The sequence below is a fragment of the Staurois parvus genome, unplaced genomic scaffold (assembly GCF_062004578.1).
Source record: "Staurois parvus isolate SC_StPar_1 unplaced genomic scaffold, SC_StPar_1.0 ptg000315l, whole genome shotgun sequence".
NCBI classification, from domain to species: Eukaryota; Metazoa; Chordata; class Amphibia; order Anura; family Ranidae; genus Staurois; species Staurois parvus.
Genome location: NW_028318111.1, coordinates 350,898 through 363,262, shown reverse-complemented (window position 1 = coordinate 363,262; position 12,365 = coordinate 350,898). Strand labels below are relative to the sequence as shown.

The 12,365-nt window shown below is 42.8% G+C and overlaps 1 protein-coding gene across 3 annotated transcripts in view; it reads left to right on the top strand.

The window, feature by feature from the left end:
* TTLL4 (tubulin tyrosine ligase like 4) overlaps positions 1 to 12,365 on the top strand; it is a 99,065-nt gene that overhangs the window by 75,098 nt on the left and 11,602 nt on the right. For 2 of the 3 annotated variants that reach the window (XM_089683565.1, XM_089683564.1), the window contains 4 exons: positions 343 to 442; positions 4,489 to 4,699; positions 7,967 to 8,040; positions 9,593 to 9,657. In XM_089683565.1, coding sequence (XP_089539691.1) covers positions 343 to 442; positions 4,489 to 4,699; positions 7,967 to 8,040; positions 9,593 to 9,657 — 450 coding nt within the window. The remainder of the gene's footprint in view (positions 1 to 342; positions 443 to 4,488; positions 4,700 to 7,966; positions 8,041 to 9,592; positions 9,658 to 12,365) is intronic. The other variant, XM_089683566.1, reaches the window with a different exon arrangement.

Here is a 12,365-nt window from a genome sequence, read left to right as displayed (position 1 = left end):
GGAAGAGGGTAGAACAATTTACAAAAAAAATTGTAGTTCAATTTTTCTCTGCTTTAAACAATCTGACGTGTTGAAAAAGCTCTGCGGGGGAAATTCACTATAATTAATTTAAGCAGATCGAATCTGGAGCCATTGTAACCAATCCGCTTCTAACCTCCGCTTGTTCAGCTGAGCTTTGAAAATGAAAGCTAGAAGCCGATTGGTTGCTATGCAAAACTGCTCCAGATTTTGTCTGCTTCAGTCTTCTTAAATTCCTCTCTGTATGTATGTATGGAAGCACGGGCCAGCTTGGCTAATACCTTTTGTTTAGGAGAAAAATGAAGTTTTCCTTTGTCTTGTCAGTGTGTGCACCAGTGGGAAGGACCGTGGGCGCTCAATGGAGATTCTGAATGAAGAAAAGATGAAACGGGCATATTACCTTAGCCAGAAGTTACCGGACAAGGTGGGGGTCAAATTTTCATATTAACCTTGCTGGCAGACTGGTTGGTTGAAGTCATGCCATCATCATCATGCAACCCCAGAAACCACTAAACAGCTCATCCACTCCCTCATCATATCACGACTCGACTACTGCAACTCCCTCCTCACTGGCCTGCCTCGCCGCTGGTTATCCCCGCTTCAGACGATCCTGAATACGGCTGCCAGACTCATTCACCTTTCCAACCGCTCCATCTCCGCCACCCCCCTCTGCCAATCCCTCCACTGGATTCCGATTGCACAACGGATCAAATTCAAAATCCTAACACTGACGTACAAAGCTGTCCACCATACTGCCCCATACTACATCACTGACCTAATATCCAAGTACCACCCAACACGCACACTCCGCTCCTCACAAGACCTCCTTCTCTCTAGTTCCCTGGTCTCCTCCTCCCATGCCCGCCTCCAGGACTTCTCCAGGGTGTCACCCAACCTCTGGAACTCCCAGCCCCAACCCATCAGATTATCACCTACTTTCCTCTCGGCGCACCCTGAAAACCCATCTCTTCAGGGAAGCCTACCCCACCCCCTGCTAACCTGCCGACCTCCTCCACTCTTCCCACCACCCCATCCCCCACAGCTATCTCCTCCTGTGCCACCATCCCCTCCCTCCTAGATTGTAAGCTTGAAAGAGCAGGGCCCTCGATCCCCTCATGTATTGCATTGTATTGGTATTGTTCTGTCACATGTTCTGTCCCCCTTTGTAATGTACAGCGCTGAGCGAACCATTGGCGCTTTATAAATACTGTATGATAATAATATAATAATAATTATTTAAACTGTATGTCGGGTCACATTTAAAAAAAAAAAAATCTGCTTTTCCCTATTTTTTTCCCATTAAGTATAGAAATATACCAACATACCTGTTGATCTGCCAGAAATGCTCTTAATTTTCTATTATGGACTGAGAACATGCTGAATTTTGTGGACTGGGTGATGTCAGTCCTGCTCACTTTTTTTTTTTTCCTAAACTATTCAATCTATCCCACGGTCTTCATCTTCAAAGCATGGGAACTAACTGACTTGTAGTTTCCAGATAAGAACTAGGAGGACTAACTAGACCAGTGGTTCTTAACCTGGGTTCGATCGAACCCCAGGGGTTCGGTGAGTCAGTCTCGGGGGTTCGGCGGAGGTGAAGACCCACACCCGACTCATATGATTCGTGCAGTAAATATTCATTATTATGTTTTTGTTTTTGTGTGAAAATCATGTTTTAATGGTTTTGTTCTTAACGGTTTTGTTCATTTTGTGCACCTATGTATAAATATATACCTAAATATATACCTATGTTTTGAATTTTAAAAATCATATTTTATTTTTCCAATTAAGAAGGGTTCGGTGAATGCGCATATGAAACTGGTGGGGTTCAGTACCTCCAACAAGGTTAAGAACCACTGAACTAGACTCTGAGATAACACAAGAAATGTGAACAGGACAGCTCTAAATTTCTGACAAGATCAACGGGGTTACTTTAAAGTATATAGAAACCCTCACCTTGCTTGTTAAGCCTTTCACCCGAGTGGTTAGATTTCAGCTTTTAGCTGCGGTTAGAGGAACTTACTGCAGCTACATGCAGACAATGCATCCCTATGGCTCCATTCACACACTGCATTTAGCAATGTTTTCATAACATATAGTTATATGCGTTTAGGAAAAATAAAGTTGACTGTGTCCAGGAGTGATGTACCGCCGATATCTGTACCTAAACGCAGTTAATCGCAGTACAAAGAAAAGATAAGTAAACAGTTGCATTAAGAAAAGGCAAGAATTTACTATCGCAGCTCAACGCAGCAACATGTATATGCAAATAAACGCAATGTACAAACGCAAGTGATCTGTGTGCCAGGAGTGTTGGAATTTCAAAATAAAAAAACCTGCATTTACAAGCGGCAAAACAACCGCCTGTGTGAAAGGGGCCTAAAACAACCCATTCAGCTTAAAATCAAATCAAAGGCAAAACATTTATTTATAGATATATAAAGTATTATACCTCCCCCCCACCTTTTTTTTTTTTTTTTTATTAAAGTGATCACTTTCCCTCTGATCTTCCAAGTGAATGGCTGTGCTGGGCTGTGATCATTGGAGGAGAGCAGGCTGCGTTCTCAGCACAACTAGAGAACTGACCAGGCTGTGCTCTCGTGCCTAGTGTGATCAGTTTTTAATAGAAAAGCAGAGGGACTGGCAGGAATACGGGGCATTTCACACAAAGGAACAGGAGACTTTTTCATACAAGTACACGGTACAGTAGGGACATATCAGGTATAGGAAATGTTGGGTTTACATATTCTTGTGTGTAAACCCTAACAATCAGTTGATGTATGGATTCCAAAGCCAGGTTGGGATTTTATACAAGACTAAGAGCTCTTGAGAAGGACTAGCAAAGACTGGGAGCTGTGATGTTTTCAGCACTCTGCTAGACCCTCCCACCAGCTATGATCTGCCTGTATTGCATAGAGAAATACAAAGAGCCAGTGATTACATCACTCGCTCTGAAACAAGGTATATAATGAAAACGAAAAGGTTTTATTTAAAAATTTAACTCGTTAATGAAGGATAAAAGTAGCAATCAAGGCAACATATAAGCAAATTGGACTTCAGCTTTAATGTTTACTGATTACTGTTTTGATGATTTTTCTTCTATATCTGGTGCTGGGTCATAGTGCCTACTAGTTTTATGTTAAAAATAATACCTTCTAGCATTGCTAGAAGTGCACCTTGCACTAGATTTAAACCCAGTCACTGAAGTATCTTATACGTTTTTTTAATATATTAACCCCTTGACGCTGAGCGCACGCAAATATGCGGCCTCTTGGTGTCTGGGCCTTGAAGCCGAGCTGCCGCATATCTGCGTGCCATTGGAAAATACATATCTGTCAAGAGTACGCGCCAAGCACATATGTCCGTGACTCAAGGAAAGGTCCTGATCTCCCCTTGCGATCGGGACCTTTTCCGATCACGGCGGTCACATGACCCTAAAATCCCGCCCCGCCTCCTGTCTGGGCCTTGCCGCCGAGCAGCCGCATATTTCCGTGCCATTGGAAAATACATGTGTCGAGAGCGCACGCCCTGCACATATGTCCGTGACCCTCGGAAAGATCCTGATCTCCCCTTGCGATCGGGACCTTTTCCGATCACGGCGGTCACATGACCCTAAAATCCCGCCCCGCCTCCTGTCTGGGCCTTGCCGCCGAGCAGCCGCATATTTGCGTGCCATTGGAAAATACATATGTGTCGAGAGCGCACACCCTGCGCGCTCCCAGCACATGTCTGTGACTCTCAGTTCCCGATCTCCCCTTGCGATCAAGACCTTTTCCGATCATGTGACTTTTGTGACGGCGAATCACGCCGGTCACATGACCCAAAAAAACTGCCTCCCTGCTTCTGAAACTCTTAAAGGGCCGGGAGGCGCCGGCGCTAAGAGGTTAATGTAAATTCAAAAGGGGTTCCAGTCTTTTATTAAAACACCTGGTGATCCCGCCTAAAGGTCCTTGTTCAGGTACTTCCTGTTATAGGAAGATAGGTGTCTTACAGTTGTACTCCGGCTTTGTCCACCCTGTCACATGCATCCTTGGTTTAAACTGCCAGTGAACTTGCCGAATCACATTGCTCAAATACGGTCCACTGTTGTCTCTATCAAGAGCCCGGACTAGATCAGCTGACACTGAAAGTGCAAAACAGGAAATAGCTGAAAGAGGTTAAAGAAGATCAGGAGTAAGAAGATGCAAAAAATAATGAATAAAATGACAAATAACTGAAAATAGTATTTTTATGAAAAAACATTCTGTCTATTTATAATTCACAATGTATCAGTTAGAGTTCACATGTATTTTACAGTTCAGCCTAATTTTGTTGATTGCTTCCCTCTAGAAACATGTTAAACTTTTACATATTACACTGGTAGATAGAAATGCTGCAGCATTTTACCTCTATTAACCATTTTATTGCACAATGCTCTTGTTTTTATGTATTGCACATGGTTATAAACAACAGCTTGTGCATATCTTGTAGGATCTGTACGCCACAGTGCTGGACCAGCTGACCCCAGAGGATGTTCGAATTTTGGCAGAGACTGAAGATGAGCTTTCTCGTTGTGGGCAGTTTGAACGGGTCTTCCCCTCCCCCATATCGTCACGGTTTTTGCGCTTTTTCGAGCAACAGCGATATTTCAATATTCTTACAAACCAATGGGAGCAAAAGTTCTACAATGATCGAGAGAGGGGTGAGTGGCTGTCCTTTAATTGCAGCACTGGGGTGTCTTGTATAAATTGTGAAAGTTAAGATGATACATTTTTGTTGTCTTTTTTTTTTTTTTTTCTCCTGGCTTCCTGTAAGAAATGTATGGGTGGGAGGAAGCTTCCTTGGGTTGGTGGTCTCACAGCAGGTGATCTTAGTGGTATGAAAACAGCACTTTAGCCCAAGCAGTCTGTAGTATAAAGGTCTGTGCAAACTGTAAAATACCAGTATGCATTTGTAGTAAAAAGGAGCAGACAGGTTTAGGCATTTGTCTATTTTGAAAAAAGAGCAAATAGGAGGTGCAAACCCCTAGTGCATTATCCAAGGTTTATTAAAGGTAAAGAGGATGAAAACATACTCACAAAAATGGCATAAATGTAAAGCTTAGCAGAACGGTAGAGATGGCCATAATGTAATGGAACCAACCCAGACTGCGCTTGAGTACTTCCGTTAGAATACTGCTTCCCCGTCCGAACACCGACCACAGACACCACAGCCGACCATACAAGACTAGAGGACACCAGTCTTGAAGTAAACCAGGAGGTAGACTACTTTATTTGAACACAGATACAAGATATATACATTCAGGGGACAGTCCCCCCTCCCTGCATAATGACACAGGGCAGGGCAATCCACATTTAGTAACAAGAGACACACACATATTCAAACTTCACACCAGCAGACAGTCCCATCAGGAGGGAGGGCTGCTGGAGACACTACCCCCTCCCCCCCGCTAAGCTAATACACATAAACACATACATCCCATAATAGTTTGCTCTCAAGCCAGACAAACAATAGAACAATGGGATGCAGCCACATAACATTAAACAATCAACAGCCCCCCACCCCACCTATCTCTTATACATGTCTACACAGTCTGAGACTAAGCCCACACAATATTAGGACAGATCACCCTGTACCCCTAACAGGCACAGGGTGATTTACAAATAAGAGGGATATGGGGAGCTGAGACGGGTCCGAAGTGAACTGGGTTCCATGGGCCCCCCACCCAGTGGCGGGGTGTCCGACTCTCAGTATGGTCGGCTTGCTGACGCGTTTCATGGCCGAGTCCCTTTCCTCAGAGCTGGTCAACATCTCTACCGTTCCACTAAGCTTTACATTTATGCCATGTTTGTGAGTATGTTTTCATCCTCTTTACCTTTAATAAACCTTGGATAATGCACTAGGGATTTGTGCCTCCTGTTTGCTCTTTTTTCAGTTGTTGATTTCCCTATCTGAGGAGGGCAGCATCTCCGATAGGCTATCCATAGGCTATTTTGGTCCTGGTTCCCCTGGATTTCCTTTTGGCATTTGATCTTTGGAGCGCTGGAGAGTTTATTCTGTTATTTGTCTATTGTGAGTGAAGGAAACACTGTTGCAGGTAACCGTTGCTAAATAAACCTGTAATTAAAATGCAATTCTAGTCATACCCAGATGAGCCTAAATCTACTCCCAACCCCATTCTATCCACCCTGTAAAAGAAAAGCTGCTTATACTTGCCGATTTGGAAGCCGCTCTGGTCTGGTCACATGACTGGCTTCCAGCATCGTCTTCAATGTAGAGGAGAAGCAGGGCCACAGCGGCAGAGCCTGGGCAGTGACATCTCCCATAGACTTATTATGGGGCATCTGTTGTCTGCTGCCCCTCCTCTACACTGAAGCCAGTACTGGAAGCCGGTCATGTGACTGGACTGGAGCGGCCTCAGAATAGGAAAGTATAAGCGTCTTTTCTTTTACGGGTTACATAGAATAGTCTTAGAATGGGGTTGAGAATAGATTTAGGCTTAGCTGGGTATGACAAGAATTCCATTTTAACCTCCCTAGCGGTCTGATTATGTCAGTATTTCTGTGCTCAAAGCGGTACATTTTTTTGCATGGAAATATGTTGTTTTTTTATTGTAGGCCTGTAGTTTTTAGGAATAACTCACTGAAATCTGTCCGAACAAGAGTCTAGTAAACATCCCGGGTAGGATAAAATTTGAAACACGAAATCATAAATTATAATATAATAAATAAGCATAAAAATTCCCCCACGAATCATCACTCAATTCTGCAAGTGGTTCTAATTTATTATCGCTGTTCTCTAGTTGGTCTAAATCCGCTTTTGACCTAAAGGGACGCTTTTTGGACGCCATGGACGTTTCTCAGTTTCCAGGCAGAAAGAACAGTAAAAATGCAGGCAGGGCGCCGGACAAAGCACTCGGGACAAAATGTATGTGAAATGGTTTGATACAGGAATGTTTTACTATGTGATTTTAGTGTAGTTAGTGAATATCACTTTTTAACATTTTTTAATTTCCCGCCGGTTCCGTCCCCCATACGTCCCGACGTCGCAGGGAAGACGGATGCCGACATCAGCCGGAGGAGATGGTCGGGGATGCTGCAGGGGGGACATCGCGGGAGCGCAGGACAAGGTAAGTGAAGAAGAGATCCCGGAGCAACGCCGCATGGTAATCCCGAGTGTAGCTCGGGGTTACCGCTTTTGGTACTGAAACTTTACCCCGAGCTACACTCAGGAATACCGCCAGGGGGGTTAATTACAGGTTTGGGTTTTTTTTTTACCAAAGGGTAACTGCAACAGCGTTTCCATCACTTGCACTCACAATAGACAAATGCCTAAACAACCAACTTCAGCATAGGTAAGTATAAGCATCTTTCCATTTACAGGGTAGATAGAATAGTCTTCGAATGGGGGTGGGCGTAGTCTTGGGCTTAGTTAGGTTTTGACTGAATTGCCACTTTAAAGCTGAACTCCAAGATCCTGACCGCTTTGGACCGTTAGTCCCCTTTTCCCCATGCACAAAATTTTTTTTTTTTTACACTTAATAATTCAGGTTTTTCTTTGTGACATCATTTGCTCATGTAGTAAATTTTACGGTTTCTGGGCCCCAGTAGGGGTTCTAGGCAGGTGTCTCATTTTACATCAGACGTAGGGGGGAACACGAACTACTAATCCTATGATTTCATGGGAAGGCATTGACTTGTTGGGCATGTGGTGGACATTGCTGTGCTACTTAGAGGATCTATAGGCATAGCTGCCAGTTAGTGGCTGGGGGTGGGTTGCAAGTGGGTGCTGTACAGTCATACCTGCCCATAAAAGGAGGTGTGATGTAAGCACGCCACCGCTCACCTATTGAATATTAAAAAGAGGAGGAAAATGCGACTTGGAGTCACTTCTTCATAGGGGACATTGTTGGTTTTGTAATATTCTCATCCTTTACCCTGGTTGGTAACATTACTTTATTCCTAATCAGGACGTGACCTTCTGCGAAGTCTCTGCATGATGAATTTTCACACGGGCTCTGTTCTACTTCCACTCTCTCCATTGGTGAGTCCCTCTATCAAGGTTACTGGATGTCATTATAGGCCTGATGTATTGAAGTGTAAGTACTAAGAATGGTGCTACATCCCAAGAAACACCAGTCAGGCTCAGAACTGAAGTTTGAATTTGATTAGCGATTGGAGAAATTACTCCAGTTGAAACTGCACCAACAATATGATGCACAGATCTGTTCTGGCAATGGGAGCCAATATATGGAAACAAAAATAGTGTCATTATTGTGATGTTAAAATTGATCTTTAGTGCTTTGTGAATGTCCTTAACCTCCCTAGCGGTATGATTATTTCCGCTTTTTTGTGCTGAAAGCGGTACCATTTTTTTTGCATGGAAATATGTAGTTTTTTATTGTAGGCTGTAATTTTTAGGAATAACTCACTGAAATCTGTCCGAACAAGAGTCTAGTAAACATCCCGGATATGATAAAACTTGAAACACGAAATCATAAATTATAATTTAATAAATAAGCATAAAAAATAATAATATAATAAATTTAATTCAATAATATAATCAAACCAAAAACACTGAAATTTGAAATACAGAGGCAAATTCGCACATCGCTGAGCAAAGTCGCAAAATCGTTTTCAGTGTCTGATGAGGAATTTCCCCCACGAATCATTATCACTCAATTCTGCAAGTGGTTCTGATTTACTATCGCTGTTCTCTAGCCGGTCTAAAACCGCTTTTGACCTAAAGGGACGCTTTTTGGACGCCATGGACTTTTCTAAGTTTCCAGGCAGAAAGAACAGCCAAAATGCAGGCAGGGCCAAGGACAAAGCACTCGGGACAAAATATATGTGAAATGCATTGAAACAGCAATGTTTTACTATATAATAATCATTTTTAAAAAAATGACATTTTTTAAAAATTTCAAATTTGCTGCCGGTTCCGGCGCCCGTACGTCCCGACGTCACAGGGACTGGAACACAGAAGCCGGATTCCGGCATCGGCCGGAGGAGATGGCCGGGGACACTGCAGGGGACACATCGCGGGAGCGAAGGACAAGCTAAGTGCTGCAGGGACTCCCTGAGCAACGCCGCATGGTAAGCCCGAGTGTAGCTCGGGGTTACCGCTCTTGGTACTGAAATTTTACCCCGAGCTACACTCGGGAATACCGCCAGGGGGGTTAAAGTGGAATAAGAGTATTGCCGGTTAGTGAACTTTGTTATGCATTAGTAAAAATTTGTAGGATTTTTGCCTCCCGTTTAATGAGCATTTTTGTAGTGTTTGCCTTTAGCAGATTCACTGGCTCACTTACTCTTGGCACTCTGTAGTTCTTATGGTGACATTGGAAACTTTCCAAATCCAATTATTCCACTTGGAACTATAGGACATTTTCAAACTTTGCTTTCAGTTTAATGTTGGCTCTTTCTGTTCCTGGGAAAAATCATGGCACCTTAATAACTGATTCTTGTACCTGCCGGTAGTTCCAACAATAGGCTCACTGTTTAGGGTTGAGGATAGCTGGAAGAATTAGGAGATGTCCATAGATTTAGCTTTGTATCTGCTTCATTATGGTCTAATTGCTTAAATGTCATTACAGAAATCTCCTGGTTACAGCATGGTCCATCTGAATGGCTTTAACAGAGGGGACATTTCAGCACCCAGGTGAGTCTGTCTATACCTCTGTAGTAGTTCTGTAATGAAATGCTTCTATGCCCTGCATAGGCAACGTACGGATTTACTATTTTTTCTGATCCTAAAGTGTTTATTGAAATAATTTGCATTTTGGTTACAAAAACAACCATTTCATAGATACCCCCCCCAACCCATGAACAAAAAGAATAAAAAAAGTTGAACATGGTTGACACTTGCATCCGCACACATAGTGTTAACAGAAGGAAGAACATCTCAAATACAGAGAATAATATAGTGGTTTCTCATTCACATTGTATAACTTTAATAAGGTCAGTCCTCTACAGAATAATACACTGCTCAAAAAAATTAAAGGAACACTTTGAAAAAACATCAGATCTCAATGGGGAAAAATATCATGCTGGATCTCTATACTGATATGGACGGGGTATTGTGTTAGGAATGTAAGGATGCCCCATCGTTTGATGGAAATGAAAATTATCAACCTACAGAGGACTGAATTCAAAGACACCCCGAAAATCAAAGTGAAAAAATTATGCAGCAGGCTAATCCATTTTGCTGACATTGCATTGCAGCAACTCAAAATGGTACTCAGCAGTTTGTATGGTCCCCACGTGCTTGTATGCATGTCTGACAACATCGGGGCATGCTCCTAATGAGATGACGGATGGTGTCCCGGGGTATTCCCTCCCAGATCTGGACCAGGGCATCACTGAGCTGCTGGACAGTCTGAGGTGCAACCTGGTGGCCTCAGATGGACTGAAACATGATATCCCAGAGGTGTTCTATTGGATTTAGGTCAGGTGAGCGTGGGGGCCATTCAGTGGTATCAATTCCTTCATCCTCCAGGAACTGCCTGCATACTCTCGCCACATGAGGCCGGACATTGTCGTTCACCAGGAGGAACCCAGAACCCACTGCACCAGCATAGGGTCTGACCGTGGGTCCAAGGATTTCATCCCGATACCTAATGGCAGTCAGGGTGCCATTGTCTAGCCTGTAGAGGTCTGTTGGTCCCTTCATGGATATGCCTCCATGGTGCTGGGCAGTGAGCACAGGGCCCACTAGAGGATGTCGGGTACTCGGGCCACCCTCATGAAGTTTGTTTCTGATTGTTTGGTCAGAGACATTCACACCAGTGGCCTGTTGAAGGTCATTTTGTAGGGCTCTGGCAGAGCTCATCCTGTTCCTCCTCGCACAAAGGAGCAGATACCGGTCCTGCTGACGGATTAAGGACCTTCTACGGCCCTGTCCAGCTCTCCAAGAGTTACTGTCTCCTGGAATCTCCCCCATGCTCTTGAGACTGTGCTGGGAGACACAGCAAACTTTCTGGCAATGGCACATATTGAGGTACCATCCTGGAAGTGTTGGACTGCCTGTGAAGCCTCTGTAGGGTCCAGGTGTTGCCTCATGCTACCAGTAGTGACACTGACCCTAGCCAAATGCAAGACTAGTTAAAAACAGTCAAAAAAGATGAGTAGGAAAAAAAATGTCAGTGACCTTCATCTGTAAAACCATTTCTGTTTTGGGGGTCATCTCATTGTTGCCCATCTAATGCACCTGTTGTTAATTTCATTAACACTAAAGCAGCTGAAACTGATTAACAACTCCCTCTGCTACTTACCTGACCAGATCAATATCCCAGGAGGTTCACTGACTTGATGCTATACTCTGACTAAAAAGTGTTCCTTAAATTTTTGCCTTTGCCAGGAGGCAAGCATGGAGAAAGGACATGCTGCATTTACCATGAGTATACAAATATCGGCTCAATAACTGTAAGTTACAAGTATACAAGGAATAAGTGCCCAATGCAAAATATACATTAGTGTGTCATTTACTTTGCAGTGTACAGTGGTAGAGGAGCCAACACGGTCTCCTCCTTTCAACTATGACACAACGTCAGGAATTTGTGAGGGCATCCTCTGTGTTGATATACTAGTTTTTCTGTGGTCAAAGGTTGAGGTTCACCTAGAAGCCGGTGTTGTTGGATGTGAGGACAACCAATGTTTGACTACTAACTTATTGGCTAGGAAGGGCAATCTAGTAGCCAGGAATAAAATGTAAGTATAAAGGGTAATATCCCAAGACTTCTAGTATTTAAAGCTCATTATAATGGATATTTTCCAGATTGATGTATAGGAATTATTGCCCACATAGTGAAGATTTTTTTTTTTTCATAGTCAACCACACCTTATCTAACAGAGAGAGTTACTGGGATACAGTGGCGAATTTTCCTGCCTCAAACTGTGTTAGGATTGATAGAGCCGAGTTTCCCTGGATCTATTTCCTACAGATGGGGGTCATTAAAGTAAAACTTAAGACAAAATTTTTTTTAATGTTGGATAGAGTAAGGGAGGGTTATAACCATTGTCAGATTTGTTTTTATTTTTTTCTTTGTCCGATTGGGGATATTACTCTTCACTTCCTATTCCACAGCCAAAACAGGAAATGAAAGGGAATCCCTGGTTTTCACCAGAAGTAGTGTCCCCAATTGGAAGATTGGACATAGACAACAATAAAAACCTGCAAAAAAACATGTCGCGCTCCCAATATACTACAAATAGCAATCAAATCAAAATAAACAATAAAACAAGTATATCAAAAATAACTAAATATTAACAACTTGATTAAATTATAACAATAATATAAAAAAAAGTTATAATTTAATCAAGTTGTTAATATTTAGTTATTTTTGATATACTTGTTTTATTGTTTATTTT